This window comes from Oncorhynchus nerka, unplaced genomic scaffold, assembly GCF_034236695.1.
Source record: "Oncorhynchus nerka isolate Pitt River unplaced genomic scaffold, Oner_Uvic_2.0 unplaced_scaffold_1069, whole genome shotgun sequence".
Lineage (NCBI taxonomy): Eukaryota > Metazoa > Chordata > Actinopteri > Salmoniformes > Salmonidae > Oncorhynchus > Oncorhynchus nerka.
Genome location: NW_027040248.1, coordinates 48,796 through 70,682, shown reverse-complemented (window position 1 = coordinate 70,682; position 21,887 = coordinate 48,796). Strand labels below are relative to the sequence as shown.

General features: G+C 49.2%; 1 protein-coding gene across 1 annotated transcript in view; it reads right to left on the bottom strand.

Annotated features, from left to right (window-relative positions):
• Positions 1-20,974, bottom strand: part of LOC135570170 (intermembrane lipid transfer protein VPS13B-like) — a gene marked incomplete at its 3' end in the record, with an annotated part of 140,404 nt that extends 119,430 nt beyond the window's left edge. Inside the window, exons 1-5 of the mRNA XM_065016243.1 lie at positions 20,957-20,974; positions 18,891-19,125; positions 18,439-18,738; positions 17,926-18,063; positions 13,225-13,581 (exon numbers count right to left, since the gene is read on the bottom strand). Coding sequence (XP_064872315.1) covers positions 13,225-13,581; positions 17,926-18,063; positions 18,439-18,738; positions 18,891-19,125; positions 20,957-20,974 — 1,048 coding nt within the window. The remainder of the gene's footprint in view (positions 1-13,224; positions 13,582-17,925; positions 18,064-18,438; positions 18,739-18,890; positions 19,126-20,956) is intronic.
• Positions 20,975-21,887: the final 913 nt, after the last annotated feature.

Here is a 21,887-nt window from a genome sequence, read left to right as displayed (position 1 = left end):
CCTCTCCCTCCCTCCCTCCCTCCCTCCCTCCCTCCATCCTTCTCTCTCTTCCTCCCTCCCTCCAACACACTCCACCATAACGTGTCAGTGTGTTGTAACAGTAACAGAACTCTCTGGTTCTGGTACCGACCATAACGTGTCAGTGTGTTGTAACAGAACTCTCTGGTTCTGGTACCGACCATAACGTGTCAGTGTGTTGTAACAGTAACAGAACTCTCTGGTTCTGGTACCGACCATAACGTGTCAGTGTGTTGTAACAGTAACAGAACTCTCTGGTTCTGGTACCGACCATAACGTGTCAGTGTGTTGTAACAGAACTCTCTGGTTCTGGTACCGACCATAACGTGTCAGTGTGTTGTAACAGTAACAGAACTCTCTGGTTCTGGTACCGACCATAACGTGTCAGTGTGTTGTAACAGTAACAGAACTCTCTGGTTCTGGTACCGACCATAACGTGTCAGTGTGTTGTAACAGTAACAGAACTCTCTGGTTCTGGTACCGACCATAACGTGTCAGTGTGTTGTAACAGTAACAGAACTCTCTGGTTCTGGTACCGACCATAACGTGTCAGTGTGTTGTAACAGAACTCTCTGGTTCTGGTACCGACCATAACGTGTCAGTGTGTTGTAACAGAACTCTCTGGTTCAGTGTGTAACAGAACTGGTTCATAACGTGTCAGTGTGTTGTAACAGTAACAGAACTCTCTGGTTCTGGTACCGACCATAACGTGTCAGTGTGTTGTAACAGAACTCTCTGGTTCTGGTACCGACCATAACGTGTCAGTGTGTTGTAACAGTAACAGAACTCTCTGGTTCTGGTACCGACCATAACGTGTCTGTGTGTTGTAACAGAACTCTCTGGTTCTGGTACCGACCATAACGTGTCAGTGTGTTGTAACAGTAACAGAACTCTCTGGTTCTGGTACCGACCATAACGTGTCAGTGTGTTGTAACAGTAACAGAACTCTCTGGTTCTGGTACCGACCATAACGTGTCAGTGTGTTGTAACAGAACTCTCTGGTTCTGGTACCGACCATAACGTGTCAGTGTGTTGTAACAGTAACAGAACTCTCTGGTTCTGGTACCGACCATAATGTGTCAGTGTGTTGTAACAGTAACAGAACTCTCTGGTTCTGGTACCGACCATAACGTGTCAGTGTGTTGTAACAGTAACAGAACTCTCTGGTTCTGGTACCGACCATAACGTGTCAGTGTGTTGTAACAGTAACAGAACTCTCTGGTTCTGGTACCGACCATAACGTGTCAGTGTGTTGTAACAGAACTCTCTGGTTCTGGTACCGACCATAACGTGTCAGTGTGTTGTAACAGAACTCTCTGGTTCTGGTACTGACCATAACGTGTCAGTGTGTTGTAACAGAACTCTCTGGTTCTGGTACCGACCATAACGTGTCAGTGTGTTGTAACAGTAACAGAACTCTCTGGTTCTGGTACCGACCATAACGGGACAGGTCTTCACCAAAGCAGCCGTTGTTCTTGGCGGCCGGTGGTTTACGTGCGTACAGAGAAACGGAGAAACGGAGAAACGGAAAGGGGATCTGAGAGACTTGCTGCTCTGAACTTCTTGTCTCAACACAGCTTAGGGAGGAAACCTTGACAAACCTTCTGGAAACATCAAAACACCACATGGTGATGAAGAGAAAATATAAACAGCAGAGAGGTTTAGTCAGAGAGGTCCGGTCAGAGAGGTTTAGTCAGAGAGGTTTAGTCAGAGAGGTTTAGTCAGAGAGGTTTAGTCAGAGAGGTTTAGTCAGGTTTAGTCAGAGGTTTAGTCAGAGAGGTTTAGTCAGAGAGGTTTAGTCAGAGAGGTTTAGTCAGAGAGGTTTAGTCAGAGAGGTTTAGTCAGGGAGGTTTAGTCAGAGAGGTCTGGTCAGAGAGGTCCGGTCAGAGAGGTTTAGTCAGAGAGGTTTAGTCAGAGAGGTTTAGTCAGAGAGGTCCGGTCAGAGAGGTCCAGTCAGAGAGGTTTAGTCAGAGAGGTCCAGTCAGAGAGGTTTAGTCAGAGAGGTTTAGTCAGAGAGGTTTAGTCAGAGAGGTTTAGTCAGAGAGGTTTAGACAGAGAGGTCCGGTCAGAGAGGTTTAGTCAGAGAGGTTTAGTCAGAGAGGTTTAGTCAGAGAGGTTTAGTCAGAGAGGTTTAGTCAGAGAGGTCCGGTCAGAGAGGTTTAGTCAGAGAGGTTTAGTCAGAGAGGTCCGGTCAGAGAGGTTTAGTCAGAGAGGTCTGGTCAGAGAGGTTTAGTCAGAGAGGTTTAGTCAGAGAGGTTTAGTCAGAGAGGTTTAGTCAGAGAGGTTTAGACAGAGAGGTTTAGTCAGAGAGGTTTAGTCAGAGAGGTTTAGTCAGAGAGGTTTAGTCAGAGAGGTCCGGTCAGAGAGGTCCGGTCAGAGAGGTCCGGTCAGAGAGGTTTAGTCAGAGAGGTTTAGTCAGAGAGGTCCGGTCAGAGAGGTTTAGTCAGAGAGGTTTAGTCAGAGAGGTTTAGTCAGAGAGGTTTAGTCAGAGGTCCGGTCAGAGAGGTTTAGTCAGAGAGGTCCGGTCAGAGAGGTCCGGTCAGAGAGGTTTAGTCAGAGAGGTTTAGTCAGAGAGGTTTAGTCAGAGAGGTTTAGTCAGAGAGGTCCGGTCAGAGAGGTTTAGTCAGAGAGGTTTAGTCAGAGAGGTTTAGTCAGAGGTCCGGTCAGAGAGGTTTAGTCAGAGAGGTCCGGTCAGAGAGGTCCGGTCAGAGAGGTTTAGTCAGAGAGGTTTAGTCAGAGAGGTTTAGTCAGAGAGGTTTAGTCAGAGAGGTCCAGTCAGAGAGGTTTAGTCAGAGAGGTTTAGTCAGAGAGGTTTAGTCAGAGAGGTTTAGTCAGAGAGGTCCGGTCAGAGAGGTTTAGTCAGAGAGGTTTAGTCAGAGAGGTTTAGTCAGAGAGGTCCAGTCAGAGAGGTCCGGTCAGAGAGGTTTAGTCAGAGAGATTTAGTCAGAGAGGTTTAGTCAGAGAGGTCCGGTCAGAGAGGTTTAGTCAGAGAGGTTTAGTCAGAGAGGTCCAGTCAGAGAGGTTTAGTCAGAGAGGTCCGGTCAGAGAGGTCCGGTCAGAGAGGTTTAGTCAGAGAGGTCCGGTCAGAGAGGTCCGGTCAGAGAGGTTTAGTCAGAGAGGTTTAGTCAGAGGTTTAGTCAGAGAGGTTTAGTCAGAGAGGTTTAGTCAGAGAGGTTTAGTCAGAGAGGTTTAGTCAGAGAGGTCCGGTCAGAGAGGTTTAGTCAGAGAGGTTTAGTCAGAGAGGTTTAGTCAGAGAGGTTTAGTCAGAGAGGTCCGGTCAGAGAGGTTTAGTCAGAGAGGTTTAGTCAGAGAGGTTTAGTCAGAGGTTTAGTCAGAGAGGTTTAGTCAGAGAGGTTTAGTCAGAGAGGTTTAGTCAGAGAGGTTTAGTCAGAGAGGTCCGGTCAGAGAGGTTTAGTCAGAGAGGTTTAGTCAGAGGTTTAGTCAGAGATGTTTAGTCAGAGAGGTTTAGTCAGAGAGGTTTAGTCAGAGAGGTTTAGTCAGAGAGGTTTAGTCAGAGAGGTCCGGTCAGAGAGGTTTAGTCAGAGAGGTTTAGTCAGAGGTTTAGTCAGAGATGTTTAGTCAGAGAGGTTTAGTCAGAGAGGTTTAGTCAGAGAGGTTTAGTCAGAGAGGTTTAGTCAGAGAGGTCCGGTCAGAGAGGTCCGGTCAGAGAGGTTTAGTCAGAGAGGTTTAGTCAGAGAGGTCCAGTCAGAGAGGTTTAGTCAGAGAGGTCCGGTCAGAGAGGTTTAGTCAGAGAGGTTTAGTCAGAGAGGTTTAGTCAGAGAGGTTTAGTCAGAGAGGTCCAGTCAGAGAGGTTTAGTCAGAGAGGTTTAGTCAGAGAGGTCCGGTCAGAGAGGTTTAGTCAGAGAGGTCCGGTCAGAGAGGTTTAGTCAGAGAGGTTTAGTCAGAGAGGTTTAGTCAGAGAGGTTTAGTCAGAGAGGTCCAGTCAGAGAGGTTTAGTCAGAGAGGTTTAGTCAGAGAGGTCCGGTCAGAGAGGTTTAGTCAGAGAGGTCCGGTCAGAGAGGTTTAGTCAGAGAGGTCCGGTCAGAGAGGTTTAGTCAGAGAGGTTTAGTCAGAGGTTTAGTCAGAGGTTTAGTCAGAGAGGTTTAGTCAGAGAGGTTTAGTCAGAGAGGTTTAGTCAGAGAGGTTTAGTCAGAGAGGTCCGGTCAGAGAGGTTTAGTCAGAGAGGTTTAGTCAGAGAGGTTTAGTCAGAGGTTTAGTCAGAGGTTTAGTCAGAGAGGTTTAGTCAGAGGTTTAGTCAGAGAGGTTTAGTCAGAGAGGTTTAGTCAGAGAGGTCCAGTCAGAGAGGTTTAGTCAGAGAGGTTTAGTCAGAGAGGTTTAGTCAGAGAGGTTTAGTCAGAGAGGTTTAGTCAGAGAGGTTTAGTCAGAGAGGTTTAGTCAGAGAGGTTTAGTCAGAGAGGTCCGGTCAGAGAGGTTTAGTCAGAGAGGTTTAGTCAGAGAGGTTTAGTCAGAGGTCCAGTCAGAGAGGTTTAGTCAGTCAGAGAGGTTTAGTCAGAGAGGTCCGGTCAGAGAGGTTTAGTCAGAGAGGTTTAGTCAGAGAGGTTTAGTCAGAGAGGTCCAGTCAGAGAGGTTTAGTCAGAGAGGTCCGGTCAGAGAGGTTTAGTCAGAGAGGTTTAGTCAGAGAGGTTTAGTCCGGTTTAGTCAGAGAGGTTTAGTCAGAGAGGTTTAGTCAGAGAGGTCCGGTCAGAGAGGTTTCAGAGAGGTTTAGTCAGAGGTTTAGTCAGAGAGGTTTCAGAGAGGTTTAGTCAGAGAGGTTTAGTCAGAGAGGTTTAGTCAGAGAGGTTTAGTCAGAGAGGTTTAGTCAGAGAGGTCCGGTCAGAGAGATTAGTCAGAGAGGTTTAGTCAGAGAGGTTTAGTCAGGGAGGTTTAGTCAGAGAGGTTTAGTCAGGGAGGTTTAGTCAGAGAGGTTTAGTCAGGGAGGTTTAGTCAGAGAGGTTTAGTCAGAGAGGTTTAGTCAGAGAGGTTTAGTCAGAGAGGTCCGGTCAGAGAGGTTTAGTCAGAGAGGTTTAGTCAGAGAGGTTTAGTCAGAGGTTTAGTCAGAGAGGTCCGGTCAGAGAGGTTTAGTCAGAGAGGTTTAGTCAGAGAGGTTTAGTCAGAGAGGTCCGGTCAGAGAGGTTTAGTCAGAGAGGTTTAGTCAGAGAGGTCCGGTCAGAGAGGTTTAAGTCAGAGAGGTTTAGTCAGAGAGGTCCGGTCAGAGAGGTTTAGTCAGAGAGGTTTAGTCAGAGAGGTTTAGTCAGAGAGGTCTGGTCAGAGAGATTTAGTCAGAGAGGTTTAGACAGAGAGGTTTAGTCAGAGAAGTTTAGTCAGAGAGGTCCGGTCAGAGAGGTTTAGTCAGAGAGGTTTAGACAGAGAGGTTTAGTCAGAGAGGTCCGGTCAGAGAGGTTTAGTCAGAGAGGTTTAGTCAGAGAGGTCCAGTCAGAGAGGTTTAGTCAGAGAGGTCCGGTCAGAGAGGTTTAGTCAGAGAGGTCCGGTCAGAGAGGTCCGGTCAGAGAGGTTTAGTCAGAGAGGTTTAGTCAGAGAGGTTTAGTCAGAGGTTTAGTCAGAGAGGTCCGGTCAGAGAGGTTTAGTCAGAGAGGTTTAGTCAGAGAGGTCCGGTCAGAGAGGTTTAGTCAGAGAGGTTTAGTCAGAGAGGTTTAGTCAGAGAGGTTTAGTCAGAGAGGTCCGGTCAGAGAGGTTTAGTCAGAGAGGTCCAGTCAGAGAGGTTTAGTCAGAGAGGTTTAGTCAGAGAGGTTTAGTCAGAGAGGTCCGGTCAGAGAGGTTTAGTCAGAGAGGTTTAGTCAGAGAGGTTTAGTCAGAGGTTTAGTCAGAGAGGTCCGGTCAGAGAGGTTTAGTCAGAGAGGTTTAGTCAGAGAGGTTTAGTCAGAGAGGTTTAGTCAGAGAGGTCCGGTCAGAGAGGTTTAGTCAGAGAGGTCCGGTCAGAGAGGTTTAGTCAGAGAGGTTTAGTCAGAGAGGTTTAGTCAGAGAGGTTTAGTCAGAGAGGTTTAGACAGAGAAGTTTAGTCAGAGAGGTTTAGTCAGAGGTTTAGTCAGAGAGGTTTAGTCAGAGAGGTTTAGTCAGAGAGGTCCGGTCAGAGAGGTCTGGTCAGAGAGATTTAGTCAGAGAGGTTTAGACAGAGAAGTTTAGTCAGAGAGGTTTAGTCAGAGAGGTTTAGTCAGAGAGGTTTAGTCAGAGAGGTTTAGTCAGATAGGGTAGGGCACTACTTTAGACCAGAGCCCTATGGGGTAGGGCACTACTTTAGACCAGAGCCCTATGGGGTAGGGCACTACTTTAGACCAGAGCCCTATGGGGTAGGACACTACTTTAGAACAGAGCCCTATGGGGTAGGACACTACTTTTGACCAGAGCCCTATGGGGTAGGGCACTACTTTAGACCAGAGCCCTATGGGGTAGGACACTACTTTTGACCAGAGCCCTATGGAGTAGGAAACTACTTTTGACCAGAGCCCTATGGGGTAGTTCACTACTTTAGACCAGAGCCCTATGGGGTAGGGCACTACTTTAGACCAGAGCCCTATGGGGTAGGGCACTACTTTAGACCAGAGCCCTATGGGTTAGGGCACTACTTTAGAACAGAGCCCTATGGGGTAGGGCACTACTTTAGACCAGAGCCCTATGGAGTAGGACACTACTTTTGACCAGAGCCCTATGGGGTAGTTCACTACTTTAGACCAGAGCCCTATGGGGTAGGACACTACTTTTGACCAGAGCCCTATGGAGTAGGACACTACTTTTGACCAGAGCCCTATGGGGTAGTTCACTACTTTAGACCAGAGCCCTATGGGGTAGGGCACTACTTTAGACCAGAGCCCTATGGGGTAGGGCACTACTTTAGACCAGAGCCCTATGGAGTAGGACACTACTTTTGACCAGAGCCCTATGGGGTAGTTCACTACTTTAGACCAGAGCCCTATGGAGTAGGACACTACTTTTGACCAGAGCCCTATGGGGTAGTTCACTACTTTAGACCAGAGCCCTATGGAGTAGTGCACTACGTAGTGAAGAAGGTGCCATTTGGGAAACAGAAATATCTTGCCTGGCCAGGAACAGGTCATTCCTCCATGGTAACGTTGTGGTTACGGATCGGAGAACACAAGAGTGATGCATCATGGTCCGTTTCCTGTGTTCTATTCAGGAGGACTTTGTTGTGGCGAAACAAAACCACAGAGACCATTAACTTCCCAGCTACGCCTCACCCAGGTCACATGACAGGGGCTTGGACTCTACAAATCTTTCATTGAGAGTATTTTAACCTCTTGTGTTGTTTGGTGGTTTGGTAGTATCGCTGTCAGACAGAGAAATATGTCGAGAAGGATTATAGCCACAGACAGCAAGGTACTAGGAGACAGACAGACAGGCTTGATGAGATCTTTAAGGGCCCTCAGCAAGGCACTAGGAGTCAGACAGACAGGCTTGATGAGATCTTTAAGGGCCCTCACCAAGGTACTAGGAGTCAGACAGACAGGCTTGATGAGATCTTTAAGGTCAGGGCCCTCACCAAGGTACTAGGAGTCAGACAGACAGGCTTGATGAGATCTTTAAGGGCCCTCACCAAGGCACTAGGAGACAGACAGACAGGCTTGATGAGATCTTTAAGGTCAGGGCCCTCACCAAGGTACTAGGAGACAGACAGACAGGCTTGATGAGATCTTTAAGGTCAGGGCCTTCACCAAGGTACTAGGAGACAGACAGACAGGCTTGATGAGATCTTTAAGGGCCCTCAGCAAGGTACTAGGAGACAGACAGACAGGCTTGATGAGATCTTTAAGGGCCCTCAGCAAGGCACTAGGAGTCAGACAGACAGGCTTGATGAGATCTTTAAGGGCCCTCACCAAGGTACTAGGAGTCAGACAGACAGGCTTGATGAGATCTTTAAGGTCAGGGCCTTCACCAAGGTACTAGGAGACAGACAGACAGGCTTGATGAGATCTTTAAGGGCCCTCACCAAGGCACTAGGAGTCAGACAGACAGGCTTGATGAGATCTTTAAGGGCCCTCACCAAGGTACTAGGAGTCAGACAGACAGGCTTGATGAGATCTTTAAGGTCAGGGCCTTCACCAAGGTACTAGGAGTCAGACAGACAGGCTTGATGAGATCTTTAAGGTCAGGGCCCTCAGCAAGGTACTAGGAGACAGACAGACAGGCAGGCTTGATGAGATCTTTAAGGGCCCTCACCAAGGTACTAGGAGACAGACAGACAGGCTTGATGAGATCTTTAAGGTCAGGGCCCTCAGCAAGGTACTAGGAGACAGACAGACAGGCTTGATGAGATCTTTAAGGGCCCTCAGCAAGGCACTAGGAGTCAGACAGACAGGCTTGATGAGATCTTTAAGGGCCCTCACCAAGGTACTAGGAGACAGACAGACAGGCTTGATGAGATCTTTAAGGGCCCTCACCAAGGCACTAGGAGACAGACAGACAGGCTTGATGAAATCTTTAAGGGCCCTCAGCAAGGTACTAGGAGACAGACAGACAGGCTTGATGAGATCTTTAAGGTCAGGGCCCTCAGCAAGGTACTAGGAGACAGAGAAGAGAATGGGGTGAAGTGCGAGGGAGGAGAAGAGAAAATGATGAAGTGTGAGGGAGGAGAAGAGAGAGGGAGGAAGGGGGGAGAGAAGAGAGGGAGAGAAGAGAACGGGGTGAAGTGCGAGTGGTGTGATGAGAGAGGGGGAGAAGAGCGAGGGGGAGAGAAGTGTGAGGGAGGAGAAGAGAGAGGGATGAAGTGCGAGGGAGGAGAAGAGAGAGGGGGAGAAGAGCGAGGGGGAGAAGAGCGAGGGAGGAGAAGAGAAAGGGATGAAGTGCGAGGGAGGAGAAGAGAAAGGGATGAAGTGCGAGGGAGGAGAAGAGAAAGGGATGAAGTGCGAGGGAGGAGAAGAGAGTGGGGCAGAAGAGCGAGGGAGGAGAAGAGAGAGGGATGAAGTGCGAGGGAGGAGAAGAGAGAGGGGGAGAAGAGCGAGGGAGGAGATGAGAAAGGGATGAAGTGCGAGGGAGGAGATGAGCGAGGGATGAAGTGTGAGGGAGGAGATGAGAGAGGGATGAAGTGTGAGGGAGGAGAAGAGAGAGGAGTGAAGTGTGAGGGAGGAGAAGAGAGAGGGGTGAAGTGTGAGGGAGGAGATGAGAGAGGGATATAGTGTGAGGGAGGAGATGAGAGAGGGATATAGTGTGAGGGAGGAGTTGAAAGAGGGATAAAGTGTGAGGGAGGAGATGAGAGAGGGATGAAGTGTGAGGGAGGAGATGAGAGAGGGATGAAGTGTAGGGGAGGAGAAGAGAGGGGTGAAGTGCGAGGGAGGAGAAGAGAGAGGGGTGAAGTGCGAGGGAGGAGAAGAGAGAGGGTGAAGTGTGAGGGAGGAGAAGAGAGAGGGGTGAAGTGTGAGGGAGGAGATGAGAGAGGGATATAGTGTGAGGGAGGAGATGAGAGAGGGATATAGTGTGAGGGAGGAGATGAAAGAGGGATAAAGTGTGAGGGAGGAGATGAGAGAGAGGGATGAAGTGTGAGGGAGGAGATGAGAGAGGGATAAAGTGTGAGGGAGGAGATGAGAGAGGGATGAAGTGTGAGGGAGGAGATGAGAGAGGGATGAAGTGTAGGGGAGGAGAAGAGAGAGGGGTGAAGTGTGAGGGAGGAGAAGAGAGAGGGGTGAAGTGTGAGGGAGGAGAAGAGAGAGGGGTAAAGTGTGAGGGAGTAGAAGAGAGTGGGGTGAAGTGTGAGGGAGGAGAAGAGAGAGGGATGAAGTGTGAGGGAGTAGAAGAGAGTGGGGTGAAGTGTGAGGGAGGAGAAGAGAGAGGGATGAAGTACGAGTGTGGTGATGAGAGAGGGTTGAAGTGTGAGGGAGTAGAAGAGAGTGGGGTGAAGTGTGAGGGAGGAGAAGAGAGAGGGATGAAGTACGAGTGTGGTGATGAGAGAGGGGTGAAGTACGAGTGTGGTGATGAGAGAGGGGTGAAGTGTGAGGGAGTAGAAGAGAGTGGGGTGAAGTGTGAGGGAGGAGACGAGAGAGGGATGAAGTACGAGTGTGGTGATGAGAGAGGGGTGAAGTGTGAGGGAGGAGAAGAGAGAGGGGTGAAGTGTGAGGGAGTAGAAGAGAGTGGGGTGAAGTGTGAGGGAGGAGAAGAGAGAGGGATGAAGTAGGAGTGTGGTGATGAGAGAGGGGTGAAGTGTGAGGGAGGAGAAGAGAGAGGGATGAAGTGTGAGGGAGTAGAAGAGAGTGGGGTGAAGTGTGAGGGAGGAGAAGAGAGAGGGATGAAGTACGAGTGTGGTGATGAGAGAGGGGTGAAGTGTAGGGGAGGAGAAGAGAGAGGGATGAAGTACGAGTGTGGTGATGAGAGAGGGATGAAGTGTAGGGGAGGAGAAGAGAGAGGGATGAAGTACGAGTGTGGTGATGAGAGAGGGGTGAAGTGTGAGGGAGGAGAAGAGAGAGGGGTGAAGTACGAGTGTGGTGATGAGAGAGGGATGAAGTACGAGTGTGGTGATGAGAGAGGGATGAAGTACGAGTGTGGTGATGAGAGAGGGATGAAGTGTAGGGGAGGAGAAGAGAGAGGGATGAAGTACGAGTGTGGTGATGAGAGAGGGGTGAAGTGTGAGGGAGGAGAAGAGAGAGGGATGAAGTGTGAGGGAGGAGAAGAGAGAGGGATGAAGTGTAGGGGAGGAGAAGAGAGAGGGATGAAGTACGAGTGTGGTGATGAGAGAGGGGTGAAGTACGAGTGTGGTGATGAGAGAGGGGTGAAGTGTGAGGGAGGAGAAGAGAGAGGGATGAAGTACGAGTGTGGTGATGAGAGAGGGATGAAGTGTGAGGGAGGAGAAGAGAGAGGGATGAAGTACGAGTGTGGTGATGAGAGAGGGATGAAGTACGAGTGTGGTGATGAGAGAGGGGTGAAGTACGAGTGTGGTGATGAGAGAGGGGTGAAGTGTGAGGGAGGAGAAGAGAGAGGGATGAAGTACGAGTGTGGTGATGAGAGAGGGATGAAGTACGAGTGTGGTGATGAGAGAGGGATGAAGTACGAGTGTGGTGATGAGAGAGGGATGAAGTACGAGTGTGGTGATGAGAGAGGGATGAAGTACGAGTGTGGTGATGAGAGAGGGATGAAGTACGAGTGTGGTGATGAGAGAGGGATGAAGTACGAGTGTGGTGATGAGAGAGGGATGAAGACGAGTGTGGTGATGAGAGAGGGATGAAGTACGAGTGTGGTGATGAGAGAGGGATGAAGTACGAGTGTGGTGATGAGAGAGGGATGAAGTGTAGGGGAGGAGAAGAGAGAGGGATGAAGTACGAGTGTGGTGATGAGAGAGGGATGAAGTACGAGTGTGGTGATGAGAGAGGGATGAAGTACGAGTGTGGTGATGAGAGAGGGATGAAGTACGAGTGTGGTGATGAGAGAGGGGTGAAGTGTGAGGGAGGAGAAGAGAGAGGGATGAAGTACGAGTGTGGTGATGAGAGAGGGATGAAGTGTAGGGGAGGAGAAGAGAGAGGGATGAAGTACGAGTGTGGTGATGAGAGAGGGATGAAGTACGAGTGTGGTGATGAGAGTGGGATGAAGTACGAGTGTGGTGATGAGAGAGGGGTGAAGTACGAGTGTGGTGATGAGAGAGGGATGAAGTACGAGTGTGGTGATGAGAGAGGGATGAAGTACGAGTGTGGTGATGAGAGAGGGGTGAAGTACGAGTGTGGTGATGAGAGAGAGGGGTGAAGTACGAGTGTGGTGATGAGAGAGGATGAAGTACGAGTGTGGTGATGAGAGAGGGATGAAGTACGAGTGTGGTGATGAGAGAGGGATGAAGACGAGTGTGGTGATGAGAGAGGGATGAAGTGAGTGTGGTGATGAGAGAGGGATGAAGTACGAGTGTGGTGATGAGAGAGGGAGAAGGGGTGTGGTGATGAGAGAGGGATGAAGTACGAGTGTGGTGATGAGAGAGGGATGAAGTACGAGTGTGGTGATGAGAGAGGGGTGAAGTACGAGTGTGGTGATGAGAGAGGGATGAAGTACGAGTGTGGTGATGAGAGAGGGATGAAGTACGAGTGTGGTGATGAGAGAGGGATGAAGTACGAGTGTGGTGATGAGAGAGGGATGAAGTACGAGTGTGGTGATGAGAGAGGGTGAAGTACGAGTGTGGTGATGAGAGAGGGGTGAAGTACGAGTGTGGTGATGAGAGAGGGTGAAGTACGAGTGTGGTGATGAGAGAGGGATGAAGTACGAGTGTGGTGATGAGAGAGGGGTGAAGTACGAGTGTGGTGATGAGAGAGGGGTGAAGTACGAGTGTGGTGATGAGAGAGGGGTGAAGTACGAGTGTGGTGATGAGAGAGGGGTGAAGTACGAGTGTGGTGATGAGAGAGGGATGAAGTACGAGTGTGGTGATGAGAGAGGGATGAAGTACGAGTGTGGTGATGAGAGAGGGGTGAAGTACGAGTGTGGTGATGAGAGGGATGAAGTACGAGTGTGGTGATGAGAGAGGGATGAAGTACGAGTGTGGTGATGAGAGAGGGTGAAGTACGAGTGTGGTGATGAGAGAGGGATGAAGTACGAGTGTGGTGATGAGAGAGGGATGAAGTACGAGTGTGGTGATGAGAGAGGGTGAAGTACGAGTGTGGTGATGAGAGAGGGGTGAAGTACGAGTGTGGTGATGAGAGAGGGGTGAAGTACGAGTGTGGTGATGAGAGAGGGGTGAAGTACGAGTGTGGTGATGAGAGAGGGATGAAGTACGAGTGTGGTGATGAGAGAGGGGTGAAGTACGAGTGTGGTGATGAGAGAGGGATGAAGTACGAGTGTGGTGATGAGAGAGGGGTGAAGTACGAGTGTGGTGATGAGAGAGGGATGAAGTACGAGTGTGGTGATGAGAGAGGGATGAAGTACGAGTGTGGTGATGAGAGAGGGGTGAAGTACGAGTGTGGTGATGAGAGAGGGATGAAGTACGAGTGTGGTGATGAGAGAGGGATGAAGTACGAGTGTGGTGATGAGAGAGGGGTGAAGTACGAGTGTGGTGATGAGAGAGGGGTGAAGTACGAGTGTGGTGATGAGAGAGGGGTGAAGTACGAGTGTGGTGATGAGAGAGGGGTGAAGTACGAGTGTGGTGATGAGAGAGGGATGAAGTACGAGTGTGGTGATGAGAGAGGGGTGAAGTACGAGTGTGGTGATGAGAGAGGGGGAGCTGCATTTTTCAACTGTAAAAAGACAGCAGGGAAGATAAATGTTTAAAGCTCTTACCGTCTAGCTTGGGCCCAGTCTTCATGTTCATGGTACCCTTCATAGCCGACACCGACCAGGACAGGCTGGGCCGGGCAGGGTGCGACTCGGTCTCCATGACAACCACGATCTGGGCGGTGCGGAGGGACACCTTGTGGAAAGGTGCCAAGGATCTTAGGGAGCTGAGGTGGGAGGGGTCGGGACGAGGGGGAGAGGAGGACGAGGTCCTACTGGGGGAGAAATGAGGGGTGGAGGGGGGTTTGGGAGTCTCCCAGTAGTGATGAGGTAGGACCCTCCTCAGGTAGGCCTTGGTCTGCTCCAGTTTCACCAGCGTAGGGTTCACCTTCAGGGGCCGGGACAGCTCCACGTTCAGCTCCGCTGGACGAACAGAAGACAGAGTTACCGTAAAACTAAATATTAACAGAAGAGAGACAGGAGACAGAGTTACCGTAATACTAAATATTAATAGAAGACAGAATTACCGTAAAACTAAATATTAACAGAAGACAGAGTTACCGTAATACTAAATATTAATAGAAGACAGAGTTACCGTACAACTAAATATTAACAGAAGACAGAGTTACCGTAAAACTAAATATTAATAGAAGACAGAGTTACCGTAATATTAAATAATAATAGGAGACAGAGTTACCGTAATACTAAATATTAACAGGAGACAGAGTTACCGTAATACTAAATATTAACAGAAGAGAGACAAGGGAGAGAGAGTTACCGTAAAACTAAATATTAACAGGAGACAGAGTTACCGTAATACTAAATATTAACAGGATACAGAGTTACCGTAATACTAAATATTAATAGAAGACCGAGTTACCGTAATACTAAATATTAATAGAAGACAGAGTTACCGTAATATTAAATATTAATAGGAGACAGAGTTACCGTAATACTAAATATTAACAGAAGACAAAGTTACCGTAATACTAAATATTAATAGAAGACCGAGTTACCGTAATACTAAATATTAATAGAAGACAGAGTTACCGTAATATTAAATATTAATAGGAGACAGAGTTACCGTAATACTAAATATTAACAGAAGACAGAGTTACCGTAGTACTAAATATTAATAGAAGACAGAGTTACCGTAATACTAAATATTAACAGAAGAGAGACAGGAGACAGAGTTACCGTAATACTAAATATTAACAGAAGACAAAGTTACCGTAATACTAAATATTAATAGAAGACCGAGTTACCGTAATACTAAATATTAATAGAAGACAGAGTTACCGTAATACTAAATATTAACAGAAGACAGAGTTACCGTAATACTAAATATTAATAGAAGACAGAGTTACCGTAATATTAAATATTAATAGGAGACAGAGTTACCATAATACTAAATATTAACAGAAGACAGAGTTACCGTAGTACTAAATATTAATAGAAGACAGAGTTACCGTAATACTAAATATTAACAGGAGACAGAGTTACCGTAATACTAAATATGAACAGAAGACAGAGTTACCGTAATACTAAATATTAACAGAAGACAGAGTTACCGTAATACAAAATATTAACAGAAGACAGAGTTACCGTAATACTAAATATGAACAGAAGACAGAGTTACCGTAATACTAAATATTAACAGAAGACAGAGTTACCGTAATACAAAATATTAACAGAAGACAGAGTTACCAACCGGGCCAGCCCAGCTCAATGGTACCACCAACCGGGCCAGGCCAGCTCAATGATATCATCAACCGGGCCAGGACAGCTAAATGGTACCATCAACTGGGCCAGGCCAGCTCAATGGTACCACCAACTGGGCCAGGCCAGCTCAATGGTACCACCAACTGGGCCAGGCCAGCTCAATGGTACCACCAACTGGGCCAGGCCAGCTCAATGGTACCACCAACCGGGCCAGGCCAGCTAAATGGTACCACCAACTGACTCTTTACACCCAGCTCCTATAGAATCATCTGGAAGTCCAGCCAGAAGATACCACCTCTCTGACTCTTTACACCCAGCTCCTATAGAATCATCTGGAAGTCCAGACAGAAGATACCACCTCTCTGACTCTTTACACCCAGCTCCTATAGAATCATCTGGAAGTCCAGACAGAAGATACCACCTCTCTGACTCTTTACACCCAGCTCCTATAGAATCATCTGGAAGTCCAGCTAGAAGATACCACCTCTCTGACTCTTTACACCCAGCTCCTATATAATCATCTGGAAGTCCAGCCAGAAGATACCACCTCTCTGGCTCTTTACACCCAGCTCCTATAGAATCATCTGGAAGTCCAGCCAGAAGATACCACCTCTCTGACTCTTTACACCCAGCTCCTATAAAATCATCTGGAAGTCCAGCCAGAAGATACCACCTCTCTGACTCTTTACACCCAGCTCCTATAGAATCATCTAGAAGTCCAGCCAGAAGATACCACCTCTCTGACTCTTTACACCCAGCTCCTATAGAATCATCTGGAAGTCCAGCCAACTCTTACCCCCTACTTACTAACACGTTTAACTTGTAGCCTTCAAAGGTAGCCTCTTTAAGCTCATCGTGTGCTGAGAGAGGGGAAAAGGCAGCGCACGGAAATCTGGATTAATGAAAAAAAGATGGTGGTCCTTCCGTCATGTTCGTTGGGACATGAAAAGAAGGCCTTGTTCAGGAGTGACGTTCCTTCACTTCTCACGCAAGTGTTTTGATTAGGAACACCCTTCCTTTCCATCAAACACAAAGTGGTGCTTTTAACCCAGCCGAGGACTGTCAGTGGTTCATTAACCCAGCCGAGGACTGTCAGTGGTTCATTAACCCAGCCGAGGACTGTCAGTGGTTCTTTAACCCAGCCGAGGACTGTCAGTGGTTCATTAACCCAGCCGAGGACTGTCAGTGGTTCATTAACCCAGCCGAGGACTGTCAGTGGTTCATTAACCCAGCCGAGGACTGTCAGTGGTTCATTAACCCAGCCGAGGACTGTCAGTGGTTCTTTAACCCATTTAACCCAGCCGAGGACTGTCAGTGGTTCTTTAACCCATTTAACCCAGCCGAGGACTGTCAGTGGTTCTTTAACCCATTTAACCCAGCCGAGGACTGTCAGTGGTGCTTTAACCCAGCCGAGGACTGTCAGTGATGCTTTAACCCAGCCGAGGACTGTCAGTGGTGCTTTTAACCCAGCCGAGGACTGTCAGTGGTTATTTAACCCAGCCGAGGACTGTCAGTGGTTCTTTAACCCAGCCGAGGACTGTCAGTGGTTCTTTAACCCAGCCGAGGACTGTCAGTGGTGCTTTAACCCAGCCAAGGACTGTCAGTGGTTCTTTAACCCAGCTGAGGACTGTCAGTGGTTCTTAAAACCAGCCGAGGACTGTCAGTGATGCTTTAACCCAGCCGAGGACAGTCAGTGGTGCATTAACCCAGCCGAGGACTGTCAGTGGTTCTTTAACCCAGCCGATGACTGTCAGTGGTTCTTTAACCAGAGGACTGTCAGTGGTGCTTTAACCCAGCCGATGACTGTCAGTGGTTCTTTAACCCAGTCGAGGACTGTCAGTGGTTCTTTAACCCAGCCGAGGACTGTCAGTGGTTCATTAACCCAGCCGAGGACTGTCAGTGGTGCTTTAACCAGAGGACTGTCAGTGGTGCTTTAACCCAGCCGAGGACTGTCAGTGGTTCTTTAACCCAGCCGAGGACTGTCAGTGGTTCTTTAACCCAGCCGAGGACTGTCAGTGGTTCTTTAACCCAGCCGAGGACTGTCAGTGGTTCATTAACCCAGCCGAGGACTCTCAGTGGTTCATTAACCCAGCCGAGGACTGTCAGTGGTTCATTAACCCAGTCGAGGACTGTCAGTGGTTCTTTAACCCAGCCGAGGACTGTCAGTGGTTCTTTAACCCAGCCGAGGACTGTCAGTGGTTCTTTAACCCAGCCGAGGACTGTCAGTGGTGCTTTAACCCAGCCGAGGACTGTCAGTGGTGCTTTTAACCCAGGCGAGGACTGTCAGTGGTTCTTAACCAGAGGACTGTCAGTGGTTCTTTAACCCAGCCGAGGACTGTCAGTGGTTCATTAACCCAGCCGAGGACTGTCAGATTCCGTATATAGTGCACTACTATAGACCAGGACCCTATTCCCTATATAGAGCACTACTATAGACCAGGACCCTATTCCCTATATAGTGCACTACTTTAGACCAGAGCCCTATTCCCTATATAATACACTACTTTAGACCAGGACCCTATTCCCTATATAGTGCACTACTTTAGACCAGAGCCCTATTCCCTATATAATACACTACTTTAGACCAGAGCCCTATTCCCTATATAGTGCACTACTTTAGACCAGAGCCCTATTCCCTATATAATACACTACTTTAGACCAGAGCCCTATTCCCTATATAGAGCACTACTATAGACCAGAGCCCTATTCCCTATATAGTACACTACTTTAGACCAGAGCCCTATTCCCTATATAGAGCACTACTATAGACCAGAGCCCTATTCCCTATATAGTGCACTACTATAGACCAGAGACATCCCACAGAGAGAGACATCCCACAGAGAGACATCCCACAGAGAGACATCCCACAGAGAGACATCCTGTGTGTAGAGTGTGTGTGTATTTTAGGGTGTGTGTAGAGTGTGTGTGTATTGTAGGGTGTGTGTAGAGTGTGTGTGTAGGGTGTACTGTAGGGTGTGTGTAGGGTGTACTGTAGGGTGTGTGTAGAGTGTGTGTAGGGTGTGTGTAGGGTGTGTGAGTCCTCACCTGGTCCACTGAGGAAGTCTCTGATCTGCAGACATGCCAGAGGAGGAGGAACACCTGTCTGACTGTCAGACTCTCCTGATACTGTCTGGACCCACAACACACTGTAGTCTAATACCTCTGGGAGAGACTTCCCTGGATCTGGAGAGAGGGGGGAGGAGGGAGGGGGAGGAGAGAGGAAGAGAGGAGAGGAGGGGGAGGAGAGAGGAAGAGAGGGGAGGAGAGAGGAGGGGGAGGAGAGAGGAAGAGAGGGGAGGAGAGGGAGGGGAGATGGGGGAGGAGAGGGGAGGAGGAGGAGGGGGAGGAGGAGAGGGAGGGGAGGGGGAGAGAGGAGAGGAGAGGAGAGGGGGAGGAGGAGGAGGGGATGGGAGGGGAAAGGAGAGGGGGAGGAGGAGGAGGGGATGGGAGGGGAGAGGAGAGGGGGGAGGAGGAGGAGGGGGTGGGAGGGGAGAGGAGATTTTGTAAATGAGTGAGACACATCAAGATCTACACCAGATGAAGTCTCCCTCTACTCACCCAGACACTTATAGTCAGAGGAGACTCCTCTCAGAGACACATCGAACACAGACACGTCCATCCTCTGTTTCCGGTGGTGACAGCTGAGCAGGGCCGACGGCTGGACCACCTGGAGGTACAGTAGAGGCTCCAGGACCCGGTCTCCAGCTCCTCTCCTTCCAGGCTGCCTCACGATGGTGACCCCCAGGGCCTGGCGGGCCGAGGAGCGGCTGGGGGCGGGCAGGGAGTCCAGGGAGAGGAGGGAACCGCGGGGCTCCTGGGGAACGGTGTTACTGTTCAGGAGGTCCTCTGCTGTCAGACCTGACAGAGGGACCAGGGTAGGAGGGTTGGGGGAGGAGGAGGAGGAGGTAGGGACACTCTTCCCTGTCGGCCCGTCTCCATCCCTCTTCTCCGGGAGGCGGGGGGGGTCTTGGCTAGAGTGGAGCAGGCGTAGGTCATGAGAGAGAGTTTACTCGCGGTCAGGAAGACGTCGAAGGGGACGAAGGAGAGGTTCTTGACGACGGTGGACTTCCTGGAGGGTCTAGCGATGCGGTGGTGGGAGCCTCCACTCTGCTGCTCCATCTGGACGATACGGATCCTGGCGCTGTCGCTGCCGAACCCACTGTCCTGGACGCCGCTGCGACTGGACGCCGAGTCCACACCGCCAGATCCCACCGAGGAGCTGCACTGCTGCTCCCCACGCTGCACCTGGGGGGGGACGGAGACAGACCGTCCAAAAATATCCTCCGTGTACAACGTAGAACACCAAATAATGCATGCAGAGCAGAATTAGGCCGATACCCACTAATTATCAAAATCCAGAAAAGAGCCATTAAATTCTACAACCACTTAAAAGGAAGTGATTCCCAAACCTTCCATAACAAAGCCATCACCTACAGATAGATGGACCTGGAGAAGAGTCCCCTAAGCAAGCTGGTCCTGGGGCTCTGTTCACAAACACAAACACACCCCCAGAGCCCCAGGACAACAACACAATTAGACTCAACCAATTAATGAGAAAACAAAAAAGATAATTACTTGACACATTGGAAAGAATTAACAAAAAAACAGAGCAAACTAGAATGCTATTTGGCCCTACACAGAGAGTACATAGTGGCAGAATACCTGACCCAAAATTAAGGAAAGCTTTGACTATGTACAGACTCAGTGAGCATAGCCTTGCTATTGAGAAAGGCCGCCGTAGGCAGACATGGCTCTCAAGAGAAGACAGGCTATGAGAATAAGTCCCGAGCTTCTATGTCTTGGGTTTAATACACATCATCCAGACAGGACATCTTTACCAAATCAGTCACATGGTCAGGAAGTGGGCTTTGGTTCCCAGGAGACACAAAGAAAGACAGATGGATGTTACCGACAAAATCATCTATCAGGGACCTGCTTCGGCCACTACAGTGTCACGACGCACACGAAGAGACCAGGAAGCTGTACTCAATGCACACGAAGAGACCAAGAAGCTGTACTCAACGTACACGAAGAGACCAGGAAGCTGTACTCAATGCACACGAAGAGACCAGGAAGCTGTACTCAATGCACACGAAGAGACCAGGAAGCTGTACTCAACGTACACGAAGAGACCAGGAAGCTGTACTCAACGTACACGAAGAGACCAGGAAGCTGTACTCAATGCACATAAAGAGGCCAGGAAGCTGTACTCAACGTACACGAAGAGACCAGGAAGCTGTACTCAACGTACACGAAGAGACCAGGAAGCTGTACTCAATGCACATAAAGAGACCAGGAAGCTGTACTCAATGCACACGAAGAGACCAGGAAGTTGTACTCAATGCACACGAAGAGACCAGGAAGCTGTACATGAAGAGACCAGGAAGCTGTACTCAACGTACACAAAGAGACCAGGAAGCTGTACATGAAGAGACCAGGAAGCTGTACTCAACGTACACGAAGAGACCAGGAAGCTGTACATGAAGAGACCAGGAAGCTGTACTCAACGTACACCAAGGGAAGCTGTACTCAACGTACACCAAGACACCAGGAAGCTGTACTCAACGTTTGGTACAAATCACTGGTCTCACTCGCTTGTTATCCGACAGAACTAAAGACGCAGTAGATGTCTTGAATTCAAGTCTTTCAGGTGTGACATGACTATACTGCCAGGTTTAACAACATGGCAGTCTTAGAGCAGTCTCCCTGAGAGCTCTCTGATGTCCTCTATACTGCCAGGTTTAATAACATGGCAGTCTTAGAGCAGTCTCCCTGAGAGCTCTCTGATGTCCTCTATACTGCCAGGTTTAATAACATGGCAGTCTCCCTGAGAGCTCTCTGATGTCCTCTATACTGCCAGGTTTAATAACATGTCTGAGAGCTCTCTGATGTCCTCTATACTGCCAGGTTTAATAACATGGCAGTCTCCCTGAGAGCTCCCTGATGTCCTCTATACTGCCAGGTTTAATAACATGTCTCCCTCACATCTCCCTATCTGATGCTAGGTAATGATATTGGTAGAGAGTTCCCAGTACGTGAACATGAGGATTAATCCATAAAGAATCAACTGTCCTACCTCGTCTCCCTTCCCCATCTGACTAACCTGCACATGGTTCCTATTACCTCCCCCCTTTCCCTCGCTCTTTCTTTCTCTGTCTACCCTCCCTCTCTCCTCAGCCTGTTCTCTCAGCAATATTTCAGTCTCTTCCTCCCTCCCCCTCCCTCTCTCCTCAGCCTGCTCTCTCTCTCTCTCTCTCAGCCTGTTCTCTCAGCTCCCACTCTCTCTCTCTCTCTCTCTCTCTCAGCCTGTTCTCTCAGCTCCCTCCCTCTCTCTCTCTCTCTCTCTCTCCCTCCCTCTCTCTCTCTCTCTCAGCCTGTTCTCTCAGCTCCCTCTCTCTCTCTCTCTCTCTCTCTCTCAGCCTGTTCTCTCAGCTCCATCCCTCTCTCTCCCTCTCTCTCTCTCTCTCTCAGCCTGTTCTCTCAGCTCCCTCCCTCTCTCTCTCTCTCTCTCTCTCTCAGCCTGTTCTCTCAGCTCCCTCCCTCTCTCTCCCTCTCTCTCTCTCTCTCAGCCTGTTCTCTCAGCTCCCTCTCTCTCCCTCCCTCCCTCTCCCCCTCTCTCTCCCCTCCCTCCCTCCCCCTCTCTCTCCCCCTCCCTCTCCCCCTATTTCTCTCTCTCTCCAGTGTTCCTCCTTCCCGAGAGTTAAATGTACAGTATATTACATCAGAGCAGGAGATGGTGTTTCAGTCCTCTAGTCATACAGTGAACCCAGTGACACAGCTTTAAACACAACGCCTGATTTATGACATATAACAGTGTCATCAAAGGCCAAAAAACAAGATCCTTATAAAACACAGGGTCAAGGGCCTCTAATACAGTCCCCTGTGCCAAAACCTCTCCCCTCCCCTCCCTCCCTCCCTCCCTTCCCTCTCTCTCTCTATCTCCCCTCCCTTCCCTCTCTCCCTCCCTCTCTCTCTCCCCCCTTCCCTCTCTCCTCTCTTCTCTCCCT